Source organism: Chanodichthys erythropterus, chromosome 3, assembly GCF_024489055.1.
Source record: "Chanodichthys erythropterus isolate Z2021 chromosome 3, ASM2448905v1, whole genome shotgun sequence".
Classification (NCBI taxonomy): Eukaryota; Metazoa; Chordata; class Actinopteri; order Cypriniformes; family Xenocyprididae; genus Chanodichthys; species Chanodichthys erythropterus.
The window spans coordinates 19544802-19571311 of NC_090223.1; the positions used below are offsets into that span (position 1 = coordinate 19544802).

Consider the following 26510-nt stretch of genomic DNA (forward strand, 5'->3'; position numbering starts at 1 on the left):
TTGTAAATGAGACAGATATCAATAGAAAAATATTCCACACCATCAACACTACTTTGTGATAATTTTGCACAATGCATAGCTATTTTTAAAAATTAAATTTTAAAATATTAAAACGTTTTAAATGTCTTTTTCAATTTTTTTTTTTTATAATAACATTAAATGATTGCTGTTGTGCTGCTGTGACTTCACCCTTGTAGAGTCGCTATTGACTGATTCAGAGGTTGAGGGCGGCCATTTTGAGTTGACATCATTGTATTCCTTAGTTCACAACACTTAAGTCAGCACTTAAGAATCAGTCTTACACTTTACTAAAAGTTGATTTTAGCTTCTTCTTAAAAGTCTCCTACTCTTAAAAAAGGTCCTACTCTTTAACAAGAATTTTTCGACACTTAAATCAAAACTTAAAAACTATTCTTAAAAGCATTTCTGAGAAGTTTTATACATAAGGGCCCATTAAGACTTGCAGTGTAAATGCAGCCATATAGACGACTGTTACGTGCTGGTATAGATGAGGCGTATACGGAAATCCATAATTATATAGGCTTTATTAATAATCCAGGAGCAGGTAGACAACGTCAACACAATAACTAACAATAAGAACGGACAAGGGGTGCTTCTCAATTCTTATTTGTGCATCCTCGTTTCCTTTCCTCGCGTCTTAGCTCCACCCCTCCAGGATGCGAGGGAAGGACACAAGGAAAAGACGAGAGGACGGAGGAATTGAATCAAGTGAAATGATAAATCCTCGCTCCCTTTAGCGTCACTTCAAAGCGTCATCAGCTGCGCTCGAGGGATCTACCAACATGTTGTTAAAGCTTGGTTATTTAAAAAAATATAATAAATATTAATAAAGCAAGATGCCTAGTTGAAATATATAAAGTTTATTTAATCTGTAAAAGTAAAGCATACATTTAAATTATTGTGACAGATAAGAAGGGGGAGGAGAATTTATGCGTGCGCCAGGTTACTCGATGAGAAAGACTTCCGCAAAGGATGCACCTGCGTATCCTCGCTCATGACTCCTCAGGAAGCCTCCTCACTCCTCACTCCTCGCCTCCTCGCGGTGCAATTAGAGAATTGAGATGTCCTTCAAGATGGCTGAGCTCAATCGTTTTCCAGGTCAGAGGATGGAGGACGGAGGATCGAGGAGGGATATTGAGAAGCACCCAGGGAGTGCAGAGAGTAATGCTGCGTTCCAGGCAGGTTTTTGAGCCCGTAAGTCACAATTTCAAATCACTTGCATAAACACCGCATCCGTAGGGGCTGCCATTGTTGTTTCGCGGGCTATGTGACGTCAGAACCCGTAACTGGGAGTACATCAATCCAGTACGAGTTCACGGGTGTGAAGTCACGGGTTTGACTGCCGTTCCAGTGCGCTTTCACGGTAGAAGGTTGGAAAAACACGGGTTACGGGTTGCCTGGAACGCGGCATAAGTCCAACTTAAAGGGAGTGCTGACGAGGACAACAGGTGCTGGGAATCCGGGGAGATGGCGGGAAGACTGATAAGGGAAGTGCAGACAAGTGTGCAGAACAGGAGGATGCTGGGCTCTGGAGTCCGGGAAAGCGTGAATGTAACTATGACAACATTATCAAAAACACGAATCTGTGTGAGAAACATCTCATGGCGTTATACAGTGAGAACAGGTGAAATGCCTTTTTCAAGTATGAATTAACATGTGCCTTTTCAGGCTTCTTTTATGTCTGAAAGTGTTTCCACACTGAGAGCAGGTGAAAGGCTTTTCTTCATTGTGAATTAGTACATGTCCATTAAGGTGTCCTTTCTTTTTAAAACTCTTTCCACACTGGGAGCAGGTGAAAGGCTTTTTTCCAGTATGAATTAACATGTGATTCTTAAGATTTTCTTTACGTGTGAATGTTTTTCCACACTGAGGGCAGGTGGAAGGCTTTTCTTCAGTGTGAATTAGTACATGTCTATTAAGGTGCCCTTTTTGTGTAAAACTCTTTCCACACTGGGAACAGGTATAAGGCTTTTTTCCTGTGTGAATCAACATGTGCTTCTTAAGGCTTTGTTTTTGTGTGAAAGTATTTCCACACTGAGAGCAGGTGAAAGGCTTTTCTGAAGTGTGAGTTACCACATGATCATTAAGGTGTCCTTTCTGTGTAAAACCCTTTCCACATTGAGAGCAGGTGAAAGGATTTTTTTCTGTATGAATTAACATGTGACTCTTAAGGCTTCCTTTTTGTTTAAAACTCTTTCCACACTGAGAACAGGTGAATAGACTTGTGACTTCTGTTATTTGAATGCTGCTTTGTGAGCAACTGTTTTCAGTTTTGGAGCAACTCAATGGTTTTTCTTCAGCGGTGACATCATGAGCTTTCTGAAGCTGATATTTCTCCTCCACTTCATTCAGATCTTCTCTTTCCTCTTTCACTTTCACCAGGCCTAAAAAGAAAACATTAAAAGTACAATATGTAAGATATTTGCAGTAAAATATCCAAAAACCACTAGGCTAGTGTTATATATTTTGTCCAGCTGATTACTAACAATATCTCTAATGTTTTCAACTACTTGTAAATCATGAGAAAATTCCCATTCTAAACAGTGACACGGGGCAGTGCAGTCCCCTGTTAATGACGTCAGTTACCCTTTGTTACCGCCTTTACTGACGTAGAAACCACATGACAACAGTGTCGTGGACAAATGCGGAAGTAGTGTCTAGCATCCAGCAAACCACTAGCTTGCTTCAAGCAGTTCCTTATTTACTTCTTGCACGTTTTATGGTGGATTGTGTTACTTATTTATGGAACATAATTACTGTTTATTATGAAAGTAAAACAGTAGCAAAACCCGAGAGGTTGCTGATTTGAATGTGAGAACTTGTTGTATTAATATTTGTATTTGTATTTGTAAATTGAAATTTACACTCACAGCCCTGAAGTGAAAAGCTGAATGTTTCGATTTGCTCACGCAGACAACAATCAAAACACCCGTGTTACGAAGTTGTAGTTGCAGATTAATAATTACAAATGTGTCATTCACATAAACAAAATGACAGACACAAATGTGTGAGACATATTTACTGTTGCACTTTACTTCAGTTTCGCTGTACAGCTTCAAGTCGGCGCTTACAAACTCTCAGATCTGGCCATACAAGTTCAATTCCTGGCACTTTGACTTTTGCTACTCTTTTTGCGATATTCCTGGTGCAAAACTGACTTGTGCACCTGAAAGCAGATGTGAGAGCAGAAGGGGGTGGGAGTGGGGGGTGAGGCCGTTTTATTGGTTGATGCCTGACCAATGAACAACACCATCCAGTGCGACTTGGCATGCTGTAATAAATATTTGCATATGTATGAGACACTATTTTCATTAGAATATCATTAGTTTTAACAGGTTTTTATATTACAGTAAAAAAGAAGTAAAGTCATTTAATTGTGTGGCTGCTACATGGACCATCAAAACAGCATGATCTGCTTTATGTAGTCATGACATTGCTTACAAAAACGTCCCATTTCATTGGCTGACGCCAACCAATAAACGACTTTACTACTCTTTTACTGTAATATAAAACTCAGTTAAAAATGATATTTTAATGAAAACAGGGATTTTTATCTCAGGGCACAGAACTAGAACTAGAACAGAAGAATAGACACCAACCTCCTTGTTCCTCGTGTTTTATTCTCCAGGGTTCTGGTTCACTCATGTCCTCCTCACTCTCTTCTTTAACAAACACCATCTTCACAGTAGCAGATCTCAGTTCAGTTGATGCTCCTCCAGATATTCCTGCTTGCTTCAAACCTTACTACCGTCTGTGAGGATGATTTATTGATCTGATTCAACATCTTTCTATTTACTAAAAGTACACTTTTAACAGTTTGTATTGAGTCAGTATCACAACAACACCAGAGATCATTCTGAAACTAATCTTCTTCCTCTGTGGTTTAATGGTGGTTGACAAACACACGCATATGTCTTACTGCCACCCACTGGACTGGAGTGTGAAGCGTCGATAGGCGGGAAAATAATTTGGGATGGGATGGGGGAACTGTTTTCTTTCTTTTTTTTTAAAGATTTTTTTGTTACTGTGAAAAATCGCATACAGCACTCTAAAACTGCTGGGTTAAATATGGACAAAACCAGGGATTGGGTTGTTTTCACCCAGCCATTTTGTTCAACCAATTTTGGATTTATTTTTTTAGCCAACAATATAATAGTAATATAGTAAAAAGCATGTTTTTGCTCACCCCAAAATAGGGGCAAATTTGTGGGGTATTTTACGCTGAAACTTGACCAGACCAGAGAGTTATATTACATCATATGAAAGAGGGCATAATAGGTGCCTTTTAACCCAACCTGCTGGGTTTGTCCATATTTTACCCAGCTTGGGTTTTTTTAACCCAGCATTTTTTAGAGTGAGCACCTTTAAATGTACTAAAATGCATTAAACATATTAATGTTTAAGTAATATTTATTACATTTATAATAACATTTACATTGTGTTGTTTTACTCTTAAGTGCCTTTATAACTTGAATCAAAACTTAAGAGTATTCATAACAGCATTTCTGTGAAGTTTAATACATATAGGCCCTGTGCATTAAGACTTGCAGTGTAAATGCAGCCATATAGACGACAACATTACCAAAACCACGCATCTGTGAAAAAAATTCTCACGGCGTTACACAGTGAGAGCAGGTGAAACGCCTTTTTCAAGTATGAATTAACAAGTGCTTTTTCAGGCTTCTTTTATGTCTGAAAGTGTTTCCACATTGAGAGCAGGTAAAAGGCTTTTCTCCAGTATGAATTAACAAATGATCCTTAAGGTGTATTTTCTTTTTAAAACTCTTTCCACACAGAGAGCAGGAGAAAGGCTTTTCTCCAGTATGAATTAACAAATGATCCTTAAGGTGTGAGCTCTTTTTAAAATTCTTTCCACACTGGGAGCAGGTGTAAGGCTTTTTTCCAGTATGAATTAACATGTGATTCTTAAGGTTTGCTTTACGTGTGAAAGTTTTTCCACACTGAGGGCAGGTGGAAGGCTTTTTTTCAGCGTGAATTAGTACATGTCTATTAAAGTGTCCTTTCTGTGTAAAACTCTTTCCACACTGGGAGCAGGTGAAAGGCTTTTTTCCAGTATGAATTAACATGTGAGTCTTAAGGTTTGCTTTACGTGTGAAAGTTTTTCCACACTGAGGGCAGGTGGAAGGCTTTTCTGAAGTGTGAATTAGTACATGTCTATTAAGGGGTTCTTTCTGTGTAAAACTCTTTCCACACTGGGAACAGGTATAAGGCTTTTTTCCAGTATGAATTAACATGTGAGTCTGAAGGTTTGCATTACGTGTGAATGTTTTTCCACACTGAGGGCAGTTGGAAGGCTTTTCTTCAGTGTGAATTAGTACATGTCTATTAAGGTGCCCTTTTTGTGTAAAACTCTTTCCACACTGTGAACAGGTATAAGGCTTTTTCCCTGTGTGAATAATCATGTGCTTCTTAAGGCTTTGTTTACGTGTGAAAGTGTTTCCACACTGAGAACAGGTGAAAGGCTTTTCTGAAGTGTGAGTTACCAAGTGCTCATTGAGGTGTCCTTTCTGTGTAAAACTCTTTCCACACTGGGAGCAGGTGAAAGGATTTTTTTCTGTATGAATTATCATGTGAGTCTTAAGGCTTCTTTTTTGTTTAAAAGTCTTTCCACACTGAGAGCAGGTGAAAGGTCTTGTGACTTCTGTTATTTGAATGCTGCTTTGTGAACAACTGTTTTCAGTTTTGGAGCAACTCGATGATTTTTCTTCAGCGGTGTCATCATGAGCTTCCTGAAGCTGATATTTCTCCTCCACTTCATTCAGATCTGCTCTTTCCTCTTTCACTTTTACCAGGCCTAAAAAGAAAACATTAAAATTACAAAAATAAATTGGGACAATTGGAAAATAAAAGGAAATTAGGGTACATTTACACAACAATGTACTAAAACGGGAAGTTTTTCCCTTTTCCTTACTGAAAAGTACAGATGAAAACAGTGTCAAAACAGTCCCAGTTCAAACAGATCTGCAAAAATGGAAAAAAAAACCCACTCTTATTCATGCCAGGCCAGCAGTTGGCGATGACAACTTTGTAATGACACAGGGCTCCAGACTGCGACTAAATACTCGCATTTTGCGACCATTTTTCCTGCTGGTGCGATCTAAATTTGCTAGCACTCGCACGACCACCATAACGTTGCTCAATCTCAAATGGCAAACATAATTAAAGCAGAACGAAACTGCCCTACTCATTTGTGCTTCACGGACCGTTTATCGGTTTGGACCAGTCCAGCCGCGAGCTCTCATGAGCTGATCTTGATCACGCGACACTGTTACTACTCAGCGCTGGGAGATCCAGAAAGCATTTGAATTCGCCACAGAGTTAATAACATCGCTGTGAGATCTAATTCAAATTTGGTACAGAGTTCTCCATTATTAACCATAAGATCAAACAGCCCTGATGTGTAAAACCAGGAGAAACATTGTTTCATGAATGAACAAGTTATAGGGCTTTCAGTCCACAAATTGACAACATTCGCCATGGATTTAATGTAATGGAAATTTGGCAGGAATAGTAAAACGCTTTAGATAAATTGTTCAGTGGGGTTTGACCAGTATGCAGTTAGAATAGTTTATTTATGTACAAATCATCCAAGCACCCCAATCTGAGTAATTTCTTATACAATTGATTCAACTGATTACATATTAAACTGTAAAGATATTAAAGATTAATAATTGTGGAATGAATTCCAGGCGCAGTTCACTCTCAGCCAATAAGATTCAATGAGGTATTTTCATCTATTCTGACTGGTTAATTACTTTTGACAACGTTTCCAGAAGCAAAAAACTATTAATTTCTTGTGCAAGAACACAGAGATTCACGAGTGCACAGGACAGTTTAGGCGCACACAATATCTGAGAGAAAGGAGAATCAGGTCAAAAGAGAGCACTGCATACAGTGGAGAGCGCGTCCAGTTCTGTGGACGAGCTAAGGAATCCCGCGAGCTCTCGCGCTACAAAAAACAGTGTTATGACAAAACAAAGTCTGTATGATGATTAACACATGATGATTTACGATTCCAAAATTGAATTCGTATCGCTGCCTGTTCCTCTTGCATGTTTAAGACATTTGAAACGTGGATTAAATACGTTTTAATGTTAATTAACGCCTTGTATTAACATTAAATAATTTAAGACTAACCACAACAGGTAATTTATGAATGAAGAATAGACACCAACCTCCATGTTCCTCGTGTTTTATTCTCCAGGGTTCTGGTTCACTCATGTCCTCACTCTCCTCTTTAACAAACACCATCTTCACAGCAGCAGATCTCAGTTCAGTTGATGCTCCTCCAGATATTCCTGCTCGCTTTAAACCTTACTACCGTCTATGAGGATGATTTATTGACCCGATTCAACATATATGTTTCTATTTACTAAAAGTACACTTCTAACAGTTTGTAGACAGTATCACAACACAACTAATATTCTTCCTCTGAGGTTGAATGGTGGTTGGCAAACAAACGCATGTGTCTTACCGCCACCTACTGGACTGGAGTGTGAAGCGTCCATAGGCGGGAAAATAATGTGGGATGGGATTGGGTGGGGGTAAGGGCGTAGATTTGGTTTCAACATTGGGGGGTGGGGGGGCTGAACGTTGGTATGCTGCCTGTTATTATTTTTTAAATTAAAAAATACAAATATTCTGTTTTATTTGTAGCGTTATTTGATCATTTATTTCTTCTCTATGTATATATACTTCATAACTTTATGAAATTTATGTATAATCATTCATCAAATTCTAACATAACTGTGATTCTAAAAAGAAAGAAATTATATTAAATATCCCAGATAGCACACATTCGTCTGCAAAGATCACTTTGTCTGGAAAGCTGCTGTTTACAAACATCTGAAAGACTCTTTAAGACTTTAACACTCTAAAAAATACATCTTCCAGACATAAACACACACATCAAATAGACATCTCTGAGATGTACGTGTGCTATCAAACCGCGAGTAGGCACCTACCCCTGATAGCACACGTACAACTCGGAGACGTCTATAGACGTTTAGAAGACATCTTTAAGATGTTTATGATTTAGAATGAATGTAAAACTGACATCTTAAAGACGTCTATTAGATGTTTGTAAACAGCAGATGCTTTCCAGATGAAGTGATCTTTAACAGACGTCTTGCAGACGTACGTGTGCTATCTGGGACGTCTGCCTACGTACGTCTGCAAGATGTCTATTAAAGATCACTTCATCTTGAAAGCATCTGCTGTTTACAAACATCTGATAGATGTCTTCCCTGATAGCACATGTACATCTAGGAGACGTCTATTTGATGTGCGTGTTTACGTCTGGAAGACGTATTATTTAGGGTGTTTGCTCATCTGGAATACGTCTATAGGACGTATCCTGTCAGATGTCAAATAGACGTTTAGAAGACATCTTTAAGATGTTTATGATTTAGAATGTATGTAAAACTGACATCTTAAAGACGTCTATTAGATGTTTGTAAACAGCAGATGCTTTCCAGATGAAGTGATCTTTAACAGACATCTTGCAGACGTACGTGTGCTATCTGGGTTTAAGAGGTCAGTTTTACATACATTCTAAATCATAAACATCTTAAAGACATCTTCTAAATGTCTATTTGACATCTGCCAGGAAGCGTATAGACGTATTGCAGATGAGCAAACACTCTAAAAAATACATCTTCCAGGCGTAAACACACACATCAAGACGCCTCCGAGATGTACGTGTGCTATCAAACTGCCAGTAGGTGCCCGATAGCACACGTACGTCTGCAAGATGCCTATTAAAGATCACTTCATCTGGAAATCATCTGTTTACAAACATCTGATATACATCTTTAAGATGTCAGTTTTACATACATTCTAAATCACAAACATCTTAAAGACATCTTCTAAACGTCTATTTGACATCTGACAGGAAACGTCCTATAGACGTATAGCAGATGAGCAAACACTCTAAAAAATACGTCTTCCAGATGTAAACACACACATTAAATAGACGCCTCCGAGATGTACGTGTGCTATCAGGGTGGCAGTGATCACTTTTTAATTGAGTGGGTCACTTTAATCGTTCATTTAGCCAATTCGTAAGTCAGACTTAGGAAGAAAACAAACACCGATCCGATGTGAATACTTTTGTCATTGCTAATTACAGACACTATTGAAAAATTAACTAACAAAACAGACGGCTGTTTTGGTAACTGGTTACAGTAACACTGATAGTTATGGCTGAATTGCAATGGATTAGCTAGCTAAAATATACGTGGAGTGTACTTAGCTTTTGCAATATTCTCATACCTCTTTCTCAGTACATGCTTTATTCTTTTTAACGTCCTTCTTTGACCAGCAGTTTAATATAGTCTGCTGGGCAGCAGTTTTCTTCATTCTCTTCTCGTGCTCTCTCATTCAAGAAACATTAGAGCACCACTCGTGTTGTGTTGGTGAAAGTGTGACGTGCATTGGTTGGGTGTTAGCAATCTGTTCAATGAAGGGGGAGTATATTTTGTCTAATTTATAATGGACAAACTCATATTTGAAAAGAAACAAAATTGTTACAAAATAAATGAGTTCTACATATTTTTCATTAGATCTACTGTGATTTTCATTTTGATCTACTGTGATTTTCATCCCCCCACAAACTACTAAAAGATTTTTTAAATACAAATATTTTACACTACTTATATTTTATACAAATGCTCAGGTTGTCTTTTATATCCAGTGATCTTGGAAGGAATTGGAAGGAATCTGAAATGTTTAAAAATGGATCAGGGCCCAAATATATAAAACTTTTCAGAAATGCTTTTAAGAATAGTCTTAAGTGTCAAAATTCTTAGTTAAGAGTAGGACTTTTCTAAGAGTAGGATACTTTTATAAAGGAACTAAAATCAACTTTTAGTAAAGTACAAGACTGATTCTTAAGTGCTGATTTAAGTGTTGTGAACTAAGGACTACAATGATGTCAACTCAAAATGGCCGCCCTCAACCTCTGAATCAGCCAATAGCAAGTCTGCAAGGGTGAAGTCACAGCAGCACACTGCCAATAATTATTAATACATTTTATTTAAAAAAAAATTATTATTAAATAATCATTAAAAAAAAAGACACTGTAACATTTTAATATTTTATTTTTTTTAAATAGCTTTGCATTGTGCAAAATGATCACAAATTAGTATTGATGGTGTGGAATCTTTTTCTATTGATATATGTCTCCTCATTTACAATTGGAGCAATGATGTGTCATGAGTTCATCAACGGCTCCAACAACTCCAGGGAAGCCCAATATCAACATAAAAGTGGCTTTCTTTTGCTGCATGGTTTGATTGTCAGTCAGAAATTGCTGATTGGCTACAAGTGTTATGCTGCTTGATCTGATCTGAATAGTGCAGATGAGATCTGAGACTCGTGATCTATTTAAAAATTCTCACACAGATGACGTGTGTAAGACATCTCTTCAGTGTGGATTCTCATGTTGTTACACATTGAGAGCAGGTAAAATGCCTTTTCAAGTATGAATTAACATGTGATTCTTAAGGCTTCCTTTATGTCTGAAAGATTTTCCACACTGAGAACAGCTGAAAGGCTTTTCTGAAGTATGAATCAACAAATGATACTTTAGGTGTGCTTTCTGTTTAAAACTCTTTCCACACTGTGAGCAACAGAAAGCCTTTGCTCCAGTATGAAATAACAAGTGATTGTCAAGGTGTCCTTTCTGTGTAAAACTCTTTCCACACTGAGAGCAGATGAAAGGCTTGTTTCCAGCATGAATCAACATGTGATTCTCAAGGCTTTGTTTACGTGTGAAAGTGTTTCCACACTGAGAGCAGCTGAAGGGCTTATTTCCAGCATGAATTAACAAGTGATTCTCAAGACTTTCTTTACGCGTGAAAGTTTTTCCACACTGAGAGCAGCTGAAAGGCTTTTCATCAATGTGAATAAGTACATGTTTATTAAGATGTCCTTTTTGTGTGAAACTCTTTCCACACTGGGAGCAGGTATAAGGCTTTTTTCCTGTGTGAATAATCATGTGATTCTTAAGGCTTCTTTTTTGTTTAAATGTCTTTCCACACTGAGAACAGGTGAATGGACTTGTGACTTCTGTTATTTGAATGCTGCTTTGTGAGCAACAGTTCTCAGTACTGGAGCAACTCAATGGTTTTTCTTCAGCGGTGTCATCATGAACTTTCTGAAGCTGATATTTCTCCTCCACTTCATTCAGATCTTCTCTTTCCTCTTTCACTTTCACCAGGCCTAAAAAGAAAAAATTAAAATAATGAAAATAAATTGGGACAATTGGAAAATAAAAGGAAATTAGGGTACGTTTACACGACAATGTACTAAAAATGGGACATTTTTCCTTTTTCCTTACTAAAAAGTTACAGACAACAACACTGTCAAAATCCCAGTTCAAACAGATTCGTAAAAACAAACCCTGGCCCCAATGCTGCTGGCAGGTGAGTGCACTACCAATGACGCTAAACACAGCATTCTCTAGCAGTTGTCAGTCTAGCAGTCGTACAAACAAGACTTTGTTGTTAGTTGCCAACAGCACAGCAGCTCCAGACAATCAGTGACACTCAAACCCAGTGTTACTCACATGTGTAACAGAATCAAAGCAGCCTCTGTGTCTGTTTTCAGGCCTTCCCGCTTAGCTCTCTCCAGTGCTGGAAAGCTTTTCTAATATTAACGCTGGTCCTAAAGTGCTTGCCCAGTCATAAACCTTCATTCCAGTGATATTCTTTTGAGCTCCTTTGTATTGTAAACATAAATTGTTGCATTTACATAATTAAACGAGATGCTGCGTGTGAAAGTAGGGAAAAATATCACACACCAAACCGATGCCAAAGAACTTGCGCTGATGAAAGCGGACAGTGTTGTCGCCTGTGTTGGTGGAAAAAAGCTGCATTTGAACACACCATTCTGCTCCTGCGTAAAGGAGACAACTGCCCATTTTTTCGTAAATTTGACCATTTTCATCATTCAAAAGGGGAAAATGGCTCTGCTGAGTTATTTGGTTACACAAACCAAATGTAATATATTATATCCATTTGATTCAAAGTAAACTGTTGTAGTTTCAGGAAAGACTAAGAACATTCATTTTTCCAGGAGCTTATTGCTTCTACCTTCATCTAAACTGCTAACAGTGAATGTAAATTAATTGCCTAAATTATTACATTATTTGCTAACTGCATTCTTTAAATTGTAATGTTAACATGCATTCTCTGTAAAGCTGCTTTGAAATTATATGTATTGTGAAAAGCGCTATACAAATAATTTGAACTGAATTGAATTATTTGACACTTGTTATATATATAATATATATAATTTAGTTTATTGAGTCGCATCAGGGTAATTATAGTTAACTAAAACCATTTTTTATTACTTAAAATAAATGTTAATACTGAAATAAAAATGTATACAAACTATACTAAAATATAAAAATATGAAAATATAAAATTTCAACTGAAACAATGACAATAATAGATAATTATATTTCCAATCAAATCAACATCAAATGCAGCGGCAGATGTGATGCACAATATCTCACAATCAATGCTCTGCTAGAATCGCTGCTTGGACATGTATTGTTTGTTTGTTCATCCAGCATTTGTTTTCGTTCAGATTTTAGTTTGATTTTTTTTTTCTCCATGAAACCCCACTTCATATTGCCTACATTTAATGCCGCTTTCCTCCATAATAGTGAATGTGACAGTTACAGTCACTACATTATCCTAAAATGCATTGAATCCATCGAATATTAATGTCATAATATTATGACTAATATGTAAAATTCACAATAGTGGTACATTTATTTAGTATAAAAGGTTTTACTTAGGGAATGATGATCTGACCCTGATCTGATCCCTGATCTTCTGTCTTAAATCAGAAGTTTTTTTATAAATATATATTTCAACACAAGTGCAAACAAAACCAAATGCTTTTTTGTTTGTTTGTTTAGATAAATTGTTCAGTGTGGATTTACCAGTATCCAGTTAGACTAGGTTTATGTACAAATCATTAAAGCGAACCCCTTTTGATTCAAATACATTTGATTCAAATTATTAAATATTAAACTGTAAAGATATTAAAGATTAATATGATTGTCAAATGAATTCCAGGTGCAGTTCACTCTGTCAATAAGATTCAATAAGGCATTTTCATCGAGGGTATGCATCAACGTCACTTTCCCGCCAGAACGCGCTCCCTCAGCTGGACTGAGTGGAAAAAAGAACCTGTTGCATGACTGGATTTAATAGAGAAAACTGCAAAAATGGGAGTAAAACAAATAAATTACACTAAATCTTGGGCTCGAAAGGATCCATGGATATTGACATGCAGTCAGGAGTCGTGTTTCCTGACATTTGCCTGATTTCGACGCTGGGGAAATACATAAAGCAAATCTGCCTGTGAATATCTTCTATAACAACAATAGGTAGGTTTAAATCCGCGTAATCACTTATATCAATGTTATATCGTCCAGCACTAAAACTTGTCATTTTTTATTAAAAAAACACATTATGCAGAATATAAGATGGTAAATATTTAATTGATGAGTTGTCAACACAATATATAACAATAAAATATATGATTTTACCTCAAAATCCAACAATTTGACACAAAATGATAACTGCAAATCCATGTTCCTCTGCCTGGAGTCCAGCGGTTTCTGTGAATTGCAGTGAATCATTTGCTTCTTTCTTTCTGTAGCTTTCGGCAGTTTTTAAATATATACCTCAGGTATAGCCATTTGTACAGTCAATCACAAAGCTCTTTCCCGTTTTGTGTTTTTTTGGGGGGCATTCATGCCGAAATCAATGCTGCCATCAGTGGGCGTGACCGCAACCATAACGGTCGACGGAGACGTCACGTGCCTCTATACTGACTAGTAATAACTTTTGACAACCTTTAATCCAGAATCAAAAATAATTAATTTCTTGTGCAAGAACACGGAGAGATTCATAAGTGCACAGGACACAGTTTAAACGCACACAATATCTCAGAGAGAGGAGCAGTTCATAAGAGAGCACTGCACACACAGTGGAGAGCGCGCGTCCAGTTCTGTGGACGAGCAAAAGAAACGAGCTCTCGCGCTACTAAAAACAGTGTTATGACAAAACAACGTCTGTATGATGATTAACACAAGTTTAACGATTCCAAACACAAAATCTTAATTCGTATCGCTGCCTGTTTCTGATGCACTTTTAAGACCTTTGAAACGTGGATTTGAGACATTTTAATGTTTATTTACGCCTTGTATTTACATTAAATAATTTAAGACTTAATGTAGCACAACAGTCATTAAATATGAATGAAGAATAGACACCAACCTCCTTGTTCCTCGTGTTTTATTCTCCAGGGTTCTGGTTCACTCATGTCCTCCTCACTCTCCTCTTTAACAAACACCATCTTCACAGCAGCAGATCTCAGTTCAGTTGATACTCCTCCAGATATTCCTGCTTGCTTCAACTTTACTCACGTCTGTGAGGATGATTTATTGACCTGATTCAAAATGTATCTTTCTATCTACTAAAAGAACACTTCTAACAGTTTGTAGTCAGTAGCACAACACAACTAATATTCTTCCTCTGAGGTTTATGGTTAGCAACACACTCATGTGTCTTACCGCCACCCACTGGACTGGAGTACGCGTGAAGCGTCGAGATGAGGGAAAATAATTTGGGATGGGATTGGGTGGGGGAATCGCTTCTTTTATTTAAAAAATAAATAAATACAAATATTCTACACTACTTATATTTTATTTAATGCTCAGGTTGTCTTTTATATCCAACTATGATCTTGGAAGGAATTAGAGTTGTTCTGAATGTTTTAAAAAGGGATCAGAATTTTTATTTGGACCACAGTTCCAACAAAGATGTTTTATAGTTTGCTTGTCTTTGTTCCTGCCATCATTAGATGTCATGATTACTAAGTATGTAACTAACAGCTAACTAGCACACCTGTTTCATCTAGTTCCTTTGCCTGTGTATTATTATTTTTTTTTTCTGTTCATTGTCTGATGTTGGTAATGTTGATACTGTTATGTTGATTCTTCTGTTATTTTATTAAAGTTGCTTGACATGACTACTCTCATCTTCATCTTTATGAACCAATTTGTGACATCAGGAGTGATGGAGGTCCAAGTGTTTTTGCACTCAATGCTACATTATGAAACCCCATAGACTGAACATAATGCGCATGTGCATGTTCACATTTTTATTGTTTACATGGAGACCATTTTTTTCAAAAACTTGCACACTGAAACCTGTTTTCGGGCCACCAAAACGCCATTATTGTGTAAATTTATGGCCAAAATGCATTAAAATGTATCAGTTTTTAGTTGAAAATGGTGTTGTGTAAACGGCCCCTTATTACCCTGTTATTCTTGGTGGACACAGGTAGATATTTATGGACAATATGTGCGTTTGACATATCTTCATAACTGAACAGGGCAGCGTTTCCCAAAAGCATCGTAAGCTTAAGTTGATCGTAAGTCCATTGAAACCAATGGAGCTACGATCATCTTAGGCTAAGATGCTTTTGGGAAACGCTACCCAGATCATTTTGAATGTGAAGGCTCACATGATGAAATAATGTTTTTGGATGTTGTCTGAGAATCAACTCATCAGTTCTGATCAGAAATCCATATACATTTAGTTATTGTGCATATTGTACAGTTGTACTTATTCTTTGTAAACATGTGCCAAAACAAATTAATTTGCTTAATGAAATAAGAAATTCAAATCAGGGGCCGTATGTATAAGGCCTCTCAGAGTAAATTTTCTCAAGAGTGTCAAAATTGTAAGAATACACACACACACACAGAGTGGTGTGAAAAAGTGCTTCCTGATTTTTTTTTTTTTTTTTTTGCATGTTTGTCACACTTTACTTTCAGATCATCAAACAAAATTGCAGTTGTTGCTGCTAAGGGTGGCCCAGGATTTTGTTTTCCCTTCATAATAAACATTCAGGCAAGCCCTTTTTCACACCACTGTATTATATATATATATATATATATATATATATATATATATATATATATATATATATATATATATATATATCCTCTTGAGCCAATTAGGAATTGAGCTCTCTGGGTTGCTCTCAACATCTGTTGAAACATAAAAATGTGATGTGTTAATTGTATGTTAATTGTGCTTTGTTACTGCTCTTCTGAATGGATACCATTGATTGCCTGTCATCACTATATCAAGGTTGATCTCTCTAGCTGACATTAGCTACTAGCTAAAACCTTTTTTTTTTTTTTTTTAAAGGTGCACTAAGTATAAGGGTACAATTACACCACAACAATGGACAATACTAGACAACAACATTATCAAAACATCCGTTCACATGCATTTGTGAGAAAAAAACTAATAACACTGCATTGTTCATGCCAGGCCAGTAGTTGGCGATGTCACTTTGTAAAGAATCACTATGCAGCTATACTGAACAAATAATACACACAATATCACGGTCTTCACAAATTTGAATTATTGTAGTTTACATGGAGAACATAACAGTATAATTTTCAAAAACGTTCAATTTGAAACCCATTTTCAAAGGTTTGCATTTTAGGCTCCCAAAACACCATTGTCATGTAAGTTAATGGATAAAATCATAACTGTTCTTTTCCAGTGATTTTCCTGTGGTCTTTTCTCTTTTGTAATGTCTCTCAGACATCTCTTTTTCTAGTTTTTTTCCCCTTTCTCACTCTCTCCTCCCCCATTATGAGTAGACACGCCCCCAATTGCTGATTGGCTACAAGTGTTATGCTGCGTGATCTGATCCTCTTTCAACAGAGTTTCTGAGAAATTCCTTACTGTACCTTTAAATTGCCTTTCTGCAGAGTGAGAATAGTGCAGATGAGATCTGAGACTCATGATCTATTTAAAACTCTTCTCACAGAGATGACGTATTTAAGACTCTCTTCAGTGTGAATTCTCATGTGGTTCCACATTGAGAGCAGGTATAAGACCTTTTTCAAGTATGAATTAACATGTGATTCTTCAGGCTTCCTTTATGTCTGAAAGATTTTCCACATTGACAGCAGGTAAAAGGCTTTTCTGAAGTATGAATTAACAAATGATACTTAAGGTGTGCTTTCTGTGTGAAACTCTTTCCACATTGAGGGCAGGTAAAAGGTTTTTCAGAAGTATGAATTAACAAATGATACTTAAGGTGTGAGCTCTGTGTAAAACTCTTTCCACACTCTGAGCAGCCGAAAGGCCTTTTTCCAGCATGAATTAACAAGTGATTGTTAAGGTTGTCTTTACGTGTGAAAGTATTTCCACACTGTGAGCAGATGAAAGGCTTTTTTCCAGAATGAATTAACAAGTGATTGTTAAGGTGTGCTTTCTGTGTAAAACTCTTTCCACAGTGAGAGCAGATAAAAGGCTTCATTCCAGTATGTATTAACATGTGCTTCTTAAGGTTTTCTTTACGTGTAAAACCCTTTCCACACTGAGAGCAGGTGAAAGGATTATTTTCAGCATGAATTAACATGTGATTCTTAAGGCTTTCTTTACGTGTGAAAGTGTTTCCACACTGAGGGCAGGTGAAAGGCTTTTCTGAAGTGTGAGATACCAAATGATCATTAAGGTGTGCTTTCTTTGTAAAACCCTTTCCACACTGGGAGCAGGTGAAAGGATTTTTTTCTGTGTGAATTATCATGTGACTCTTAAGGCTTCTTTTATGTTTAAAAGGCTTTCCACACTGAGAGCAGGTGAAAGGTCTTGTGACTTCTGTTATTTGAATGCTGCTTTGTGAGTAACTGTTTTCAGTTTTGGAGCAACTCAATGGTTTTTCTTCAGCGGTGTCATCATGAGCTTTCTGAAGCTGATATTTCTCCTCCACATCATTCAGATCTTCTCTTTCCTCTTTCACTTTCACCAGGCCTAAAATAAAACATTTAAAAGACGAAAATAAATTAGGACAATTGGAAAATAAAAGGAAATTAGGGTAAGTTTAAACGACAATTTACTAAAAACTGAAGTTTTTTCCTTTTCCTTACTGAAAAGTTTCAAGTACAGACAACAACATTGTCAAAATGATCCCAGTTCAGACAGATCTGCAAAAACGGGGAAAAAACACTGTATTATTCATGCCAGGCCAATAGTTGGCGACGACAACATTGTAAAGAATCACTACACACCTAAACACTTACACATGCGCATAACACAAGGCTCCAGACTGCAACTAAATGCTTGCATTTTGCGATCATTTTTCCTGCCGGTGCGATATAAATTGCTTTACACAGTAGTAAAGTACTTCAAAGCTCTAATTATCATATTTAAATGTTATTTTTTATGTGATGACCAAAACATTATTTGTTCATCCATCATAAATTACCCCCATTTATAAAACTAAAAGTTTCAACATGTTGGAAAACTCACACTTATTTAAAGATTTAAAAAAACATAAAATTACCATTGTAGCCAGCAGATGGCTGCATTTCCATTCCCTAATATATTTTTTCAGTTGTTTTGCTTTTCAATTCTTTAATATTATGAAGGCATAAAATGAATAATATTTAGACATTATGAGTAATGATGCTGCACTCACATGTTAATCTGGAGCCTTGCAAACTTAAAATAAAACTGCACATTGTGATTTCTGTAAGTTATTTATTACCAAGGCATTTGTCAGTAACACAGTCAAAATGGGGGAAAATGTGAAAAACTGCACTGCAGGTCGACTTAAGGTGTGCCCCTAAATTTTCAGTAAGCAAGGGGCAACAGTGCTGTTAGTAAAAAAAAAAAAGTTATTTGAAATCAACCCAAAGAAACCCACCCCTCTCTTCAATGCTCCGCCTCAAACTCACACTCCCATCCTAACCACCCAATCCTAAACACTGCATTTTCTAGTGGTCGTCAGTGTGCAGTGGTTTACCTGCACAACTCTCACTATCTGGCCACTGTTACACACGCAATGCATGTGGATGTCTGTTTAACACAGCTGACACGTAACAAAATAATGATTAACGAATAATAAAGCGCAGATGATGAATGAACGACAAGGAAGCACAAAAAATAAATGTATAGTACACAAGAGTAAATACAAACAAGACTTTGTTGTTAGTTGCCAACAGCACAGCAGCTCCAGACAATCAGTGACACTCAAACCCAGTGTTACTCACATGTGTAACAGAATCAAAGCAGCCTCTGCATCTGTTTTCAGGCCTTCCTGCTTAGCTCTCTCCAGTGCTGGAAAGCTTTTCTAATATTAACGCTGGTCCTAAAGCGCTTGCCCAGTCATAAACCTTCATTCCAGTGATATTCTTCTGAGCTCTTTTGTATAAATTCACACATTATAACTGTAAAATTTACATGTTATTTGCGTGTTCTGTGACCAGTAGCCTATCACAAATGCTGCGTGTGAAAGTAGGGAAAAATATCACACCAAACCGACGCTAAAAAACTTGCGCTAATGAAAGCGGACTGTGTAGTCGCCTACATTGTTGGAAAAAAGCTGCATTTGAACACACCGTTCTGCTCCTGCATAAAGGAGACAACTGCCCGTTTCTTGTGTTATTTCTATGTAAAGTGTTGCTCTTAATCAAGGCAGGTACTGCAGGGAGGTATGAGGGAAAGTCAGGTGCAGGAAGCTGACCTGTTTGGTGGCTGTGCATCTTGGAGCATCTCACTACTACCCCTCCCTCCGAAGAAAAGCAAAAGTGTGTGGATGAAGGTCCTTAGTAATACTGAGTTCATTCAGTGTATTTAATGTGTTGTTTCAGTTTTACTCCTCTTTAAAACTTGCCGCCGCCATTGCGCATTCTGACGACCCCTGGCCTGGTGACGTGGTGACGTAGACGCGAAGTAATAGGTTTAACTCGTTTACATGGAAGAATTTTTATTTTGTTCAGTTTATAGAAAGGTTTATCCCACTCCTCTCAAACTGATTACAATTTCATTCGGTTTGGGCATTTTTATTCCGATTAGGGCGTTTATAGCAGTTTCATTCGGATTGGACTTTTAAACTGATTACAATGTTCCATGTAAACACACCTACTGATTAGTGCACATTTGTCAACCTATTGCTAATAAATTAAGACAAAGTTTACTTTACATTATTGATATTGTAATGTGTTGTAAGCGGTTGTAACAACGTAAATTTATCTTCCTCATCCGAACTTGAGCAGCAGAAGTAAAGCACATACATTTCAAAATAAGAGTCCTGCTGTATTTCTGACTGTTCATTAATCAGTCAAGTGGTATGTATACCCATCGGTTATGAAATTAGTCTGAATTTAAAAGCATTGCAATAAATTTTAAATGAAACAAAGACAGTAATAAATAATTATGTTTCCAGCCAAATCAACATCAAATGCAGCGGTATATGTGATGCACAAGATATCACAATAAATGTTCTGCTAGAATCACTGCTTGGACATGTATGGTTTGTTTGTGCATCTGGCATTAGTTTTCAGCAATTTTAGTTTGGATTTTTTTTTTTTTTTTTTTTCACGAAAACCCACTTCACATTACCTATATTTAATGCCACTTTCCTCTATAACAGTGAACGTGACAGTTACAGTCACTGCATTGTCTTAAAATGCATTGAATCCATTAATGTTATAATCTTATGACTAATATGTGAAATTCACAATAGTGGTATATTTAGTCTAAATATTTTACTTAGGGAATGATGATCTGACCCTGATCTAAATAGTTCTGTCCTAAATCAGAACCTTTTTTATAAATATATATTTCAACACCAAACCAAATGCTTTTTTTCTTTGTTTGTTTGTTTAGATAAATTGTCCAGTGGGGATTTACCAGTATCCAGTATGTACAAATTATTCAAGCGCCCCAAACTGAGTAATTTCTTATACATTTTGATTCAAATGATTAAATATTAAACTGTAAAGATATTAAAGATTGATATGATTGTCGAAAGAATTCCAGGTGCAGTTCACTCTCAGCCAATAAGATTCAATGAGGCATTGTCATCGGTCAGTCGTCTATTCTGACTGGTTAATTACTTTTGACAACGTTTATTCCAGAAGCAAAAAGGATGTATTTGTAGTTCAAGAACAAAGAGGTTCACGAGAGCACATGATGACACAGTTTAAGGGCACACAATATCTGAGAGAGAGGAGAATCAGCTCATAATAGATCACTGCATACAGTGGAGAGCGCGCGTCCAGTTCTGTGGACGAGCAAAAAATCCGCGAGCTTTCGCGCTACAATAATGCGATCTAACGAGGGAAAAAAATATATAAATCGTATCGCTGCCTGTTTAGTTATATTTTTAAGACGTGGATTTAAGACATTTTAATGTTAATTTACGCCTTTTTTACATTAAATAATTTAAAACTTAAATTTAAAAATGTAGCACAACAGTTATTAAATATGAATGAAGAATAGACACCAACCTCCTTGTTCCTCGTGTTTTATTCTCCAGGGTTCTGGTTCACTCATGTCCTCCTCACTCTCCTCTTTAACAAACACCATCTTCACAGCAGCAGATCTCAGTTCAGCTGATGCTCCTCCAGATATTCCTGCTCGCTTCAAACTTTAGTCACATCTGTGAAGATGATTTATTGACCTGATTCAAAATGTATCTATCTATCTAATAAAAGTATACTTCTAACAGTTTGTAGTCAGTATCAAAACACAACACCAGAGATCATGCTGAAAACTAATCTTCTTCCTCTGAGGTTTAATGGTGGTCGGCAAACACACGCATGTGTCTTACCGCCACCTACTGGACTGGAGTGTGAAGCTGTAGATACAACAAGTGAATAGGGAAATAAATTATATATCAATATTACTATTAATTATTTGATATTATTATGAAAATGTTGCCAATTATTACTCCCATTATTACACTTCTTTTTTTCATTGCAAGAACACATTAATATGCAAATTAGAAACACTGTATAGATACATTGTATTTAATGGGAAAATCCATATATGACTATTTTACCCACATATTGCATGAAATAAAATGGTATATCAATTAATTCCATTATATCTTTCATAACATAGTTGAGAATCTTTATACAAAGTTTGGTTTAGAAAAATCCTGAAGCCTAAAAATTAATTGGTGATTAAAAAAATCCCATTGTTTTTGCCTATACATGTCATTTCATGCCATGTTATTTTTTAAACAACTTAGTCCTGGTGTCCACTACAGAGGACATATCATAACACATGAATAAAATATAATTTTTCAAAAATGTAATTTTTTATGCTCTAAACAATATAATGACGTGAAAAAAAAACCTTTTTTTTCTGGGTCTCAGGAGGATATAGCCTATCCTATGAGTATATTTGAGTTATACCAATAGCTTACAGGCTTGAGTGAAGAGAAGAAAAGAGAAACGAGAGATTCCAAATTTATTTCAGTAAAAAAAAATCACAAAATATTCCCCAATGTTTAAATATGTTTAACTTTTAACAAACATTGCAGAATGACTGACATTAAATAGGGGTGAAACCAGCAAAATAGGGACACTTTTTGGAAAACTGTATATTAATTACAAATATTCTACACAAATAGCTAATATGTTATACAAATGCTCAGGCATGATACTAGATACAGTATGTGAAACATAAATGTGTGGCGTCACAAAGTCTATCTGCAGCTTATTTGGTCAAGACACCCACTGCTGTACTGTTGATATGAATCAAACAACAAAAGTAAAACAGAAAATTACTCCCTGTTCTTGATTGAATTAACTTTTAATAAGAATACATTTCTTACTTGAATGCTGCTGTTAAATGCTCTGGCAAAAAGATAAACATGGTGGACTCTGCAGCCAAAGACTAGATATAGAAAGACAGTTCACTCAGATTCGTTGTGAATGTGAGAAACTGCAACACGCAATAAAGCGGAATACGTTCTGTCTTCTAAATGAAAGAGCCATTAGCTGATTGAAGTCATTGCATCACTAAAGCTACCCGGTTCCAAAAGAAACCTGAGACTCTTATGACTGCACATGTGCATTGGCTCGTCTAGCATGAAACATAAGCTTTTTAATCCTATTTGAGCGTAAGAAACAACATTTTTGGGACAGTTCCTGTGCGTTTTTGTTGCTGATTTAAAACATGTTATTTAATTGTGAGTTTGCCAAGCCTATTGAACAGACTGATTAAACAGACTTTCCTTGGAAGCATCTTTGGTACAGCTCACTGAGGGCGGGTCTAGGCTAATAGGGCAGAGGTTGTCAGCAGTTGTGGGCGGGGCCTGTGTAATTTGATGTCACATTGTACAGAAACTATAAGTATCTGTTCTGTATCTGTAATAGGTCCCCTTTAAGGTCTCTCATGAAATCAACGAGTAAAACCACTGAAACCTGGACACATTTCAAACAGAAATGTATTTATTATGAGCTTGGAGACTTCCACAGAAAGAAAACACTATTTACAATCAGTAAACATTTATTTTTATTGAACTGTGATTATACACAAATAAACTAGCATTTCACACACTTTACAAATATGTAACTGACAAAAACTTATTTTACAGTTCATTTTACACATTACATAAATATATTTTCATAATTTAAATTTGGCACAGTAAACTGTAGGTTACTTTAGTTAAAACAGGAAATAATAGGCCTATGTTATGTGTGCTAAATGCCTGATCAGGTCCTTCATATTGAACTAACAAATACTGAATTGATTAAAGACAAATAGATTCACACTTTCATTACACACCACCTTGACATAAGAGCTATACCAAAAACCCCAGAGTATACAGAAAGTAATGGGCAAAAGAAAACCAAACCTGTAGAAATAGTTTTTTGCTCTTAGTTTGTTGATTTAAGGTACTCGTGTTTTTGCAGAGCGAGAGTGCAGGATAAATGAGAGGATAGAGCCTCATTTCTGTGTTGGCGAACCAAAATGAGGTGCAGAAAGATTCTCCATTTCATGAAGTTCTGATGGATTGTCCTGTTTAAAACAACACATTGACATCTACACAACTGAACTCTAAGAGATCAGCTAAAACATCATATGATAATTATTACATTACCCTCAGATGACATCTGAATCTCTGACGTGAGTTCCATTGTTTAAATATAAATCTGTGTTAAAACATAATTAAAAATGAATTATAGAGTTAGTAGTCATTTAAAGTTTGACTCAAAAAAGAATGGGAAAAAAAACTGCACTTACTCAGGCTTAATCTTCACTATAGGACAGGAGGCATTAAAGGAAAGAAAAATATTTACATGACATGTACATTTTATGTAAATATATAACATTATTTGCATTGAGGGTATTAATAAGATTTATCAAAATTAAAACCACAGTGAGTAAATCAGGTAACTGACTACAATTTGTAAGTAACTTACACAGCACTGCCTGTTTTTTGTTACTGAGCCTATGACTTTTCAATGAACCAAACACAGATTGCACTATAATTAATGAGTCTGAGTCATTATTTATAATGTTAACTTCTCACACATTTGACAGTCGGGCTGATTTTAGTCTCTTTTAAAAAATACTTAAATAAAATAAAATAAATGTACTTACAGAAAACACATATTTGTAAAAACATCCAATATAAGGCAAAAACACATTCAGAGAAAAACACAATGGCTCTCAGTTCCTTCATGATATGCTCAAAATTTCCTAAGAATTAAAATGAAAGAACTACATAAAGAGAAAGGAAAATAAAGACATTTGAAAACAAAATTATAATTGTAATGTAATCTTGTTGTTTGTATGCATTTTCTAAAGACACAGATTGTTTTGTATATTAGATTAGATAAAACTGTATGATATTACAATATTTAAATCACTCACGTGCTTTCAGGATCAGTTCTGCTGTCGGCGTAACAGAGTTCAACAAAACAAGACCAACCGCTCCAAACATGTACATGATTTCGTAACAGAGAGGCACTATAACACACACACACACAAAAACAAATCAAGTAGTTGCAATAATACATGAAAATGTGTTATTATAGAATTGCCTTATGCATTTATACAATTAAGAGGGTTTTTATAAATATTAGGTAAATCAAGAAAATAAGAAATAAAGTAATTCATATTGTCAGTATAATTACAAGTATTTGATCCTTGTTGGTTTGTCTCAGTCTGTTGTTGTCTCTGTGCTTCTGAATGTTCTGCCTCTGTGTAAAAACAAAACTGAAATGATTCAAAAGCACAAACAAAGAGTGTGGATGGGCTCAGGACACACATCTGTTCTAATAACATGTTTATGTTCATTAATTTGTAAAATGAGACTATACTGTAACTGCTAAGCACAGCAAAACCCCCAGTGATAAATTAATGCTCTCTATGTTTATATAATCCACACTCAGCGTGTTGAAAAAGTAACACTGAAGCAGTGTTAATGATATGAGTGATTAATCTGAGCATTTTTGAAGACATCTGATGATAACAAGCAGAATCACTGAAGAAAAGAGAAACATCAAGAACGGAACAAAATAGAAGAGATGAGCAGAAACACAACAACTACAACTGACTTCAGCCCCAGCCTTAGATGGAATCAATGAACGAAAAGGAGACATTCAATCTCTCAGGATTTAAGAGGATTAAACAACTCAAAAAACAGCTAGCATTACCAGCTTATTACTTATCACTTATTACTTGCAGTTTGATTTTATTTCTGTCATACATCTACAAAAGGTCTTAATGAGAATTAACAGAGGTCTGATGGATAATACCAATAACATGATCTGGGTCTTCCAAGGCAACCATAATCCTCAGAACCTCAAGAAATGCAACCAAGCAGGTCCACTGTAAGAATTCTGTTAATTGAAAAAAGAAAGGAAAAAAAAAAAAAAAACTGTGGATCTAAAAAATGGAAAATACATTGATCAATGTCCCAGACTCCTAACCTTAACCTCACTAGAAATATTTGGCCTTACATAAAAGATTATGTATCTATGATGTATTACAATAAATCAACTTTAAAGAAATTCCAAAAAGTGGTTTTAGATCTACTTTATTAAAAAAAAAGAGAAAAAAAAGAAAAGAAAATGGTATCCATTATTACAATAGTTGCATACCTTTCTCTCCTCCAAATATGCGTACATGAACATAGACCTCTAGGACGATATATAATGTTATCATCAATTTCCCGAAAATGGCTGTGAATAAAAACAAAATGACATTTTGCATCCATAAACCTTCACAGTTCATATAATACAACTGATCTCAGATATGATACAGTTGAATTTAACATTTTGAAATGTTGATCAAATATTATAACTGCTGATTGATCAAAGCTGGTGGTTGTTAAGCTTGTTATTTATATTCTTATTCAACAGCATACATTTAAATTCATGAGAAAAAGTTTACATTTAATATTACTAAATTTAATTACACATACATAAATAACATGCACTTACTTCGCATACACGAAAGCAGTATAGCCTGAACCACTGGCACAGCTAGAAAAGCTAAAAAAAGAGACTATTGATTAATTTTTCATTCAAACAAGATTATATTACATAATATGTCATGAAAACATCTTGGTTACATATGTATTTCCTAAAAGAGGGAATGGAGGAG

The 26510-nt window shown here is 36.0% G+C and overlaps 3 protein-coding genes across 3 annotated transcripts; all 3 read right to left on the reverse strand.

The window, feature by feature from the left end:
* Positions 1 to 554: 554 nt before the first annotated feature.
* Positions 555 to 3887, reverse strand: LOC137017227 (gastrula zinc finger protein XlCGF8.2DB-like). The gene is made up of 2 exons (XM_067381248.1): positions 3621 to 3887; positions 555 to 2405 (listed from the first exon to the last, which is right to left on the reverse strand). Exons 1-2 carry the CDS (start codon positions 3697 to 3699, stop codon positions 1660 to 1662), a joined length of 825 nt encoding a protein of 274 aa, XP_067237349.1. The 5' UTR covers positions 3700 to 3887; the 3' UTR covers positions 555 to 1659.
* Positions 3888 to 4486: 599 nt separating this feature from the next.
* LOC137017225 (gastrula zinc finger protein XlCGF57.1-like) lies at positions 4487 to 7472 on the reverse strand. Its single transcript, XM_067381245.1, has 2 exons — positions 7218 to 7472; positions 4487 to 5836 (listed from the first exon to the last, which is right to left on the reverse strand). The coding sequence occupies exons 1-2, from the start codon at positions 7291 to 7293 to the stop codon at positions 4671 to 4673; spliced, it is 1242 nt and encodes a 413-aa protein (XP_067237346.1). The 5' UTR covers positions 7294 to 7472; the 3' UTR covers positions 4487 to 4670.
* A 2711-nt stretch (positions 7473 to 10183) lies between these two features.
* Positions 10184 to 21661, reverse strand: LOC137003916 (zinc finger protein 84-like). The gene is made up of 4 exons (XM_067364216.1): positions 21392 to 21661; positions 17002 to 17909; positions 14343 to 14481; positions 10184 to 11265 (listed from the first exon to the last, which is right to left on the reverse strand). The coding sequence occupies exons 1-4, from the start codon at positions 21468 to 21470 to the stop codon at positions 10520 to 10522; spliced, it is 1872 nt and encodes a 623-aa protein (XP_067220317.1). The 5' UTR covers positions 21471 to 21661; the 3' UTR covers positions 10184 to 10519.
* Positions 21662 to 26510: the final 4849 nt, after the last annotated feature.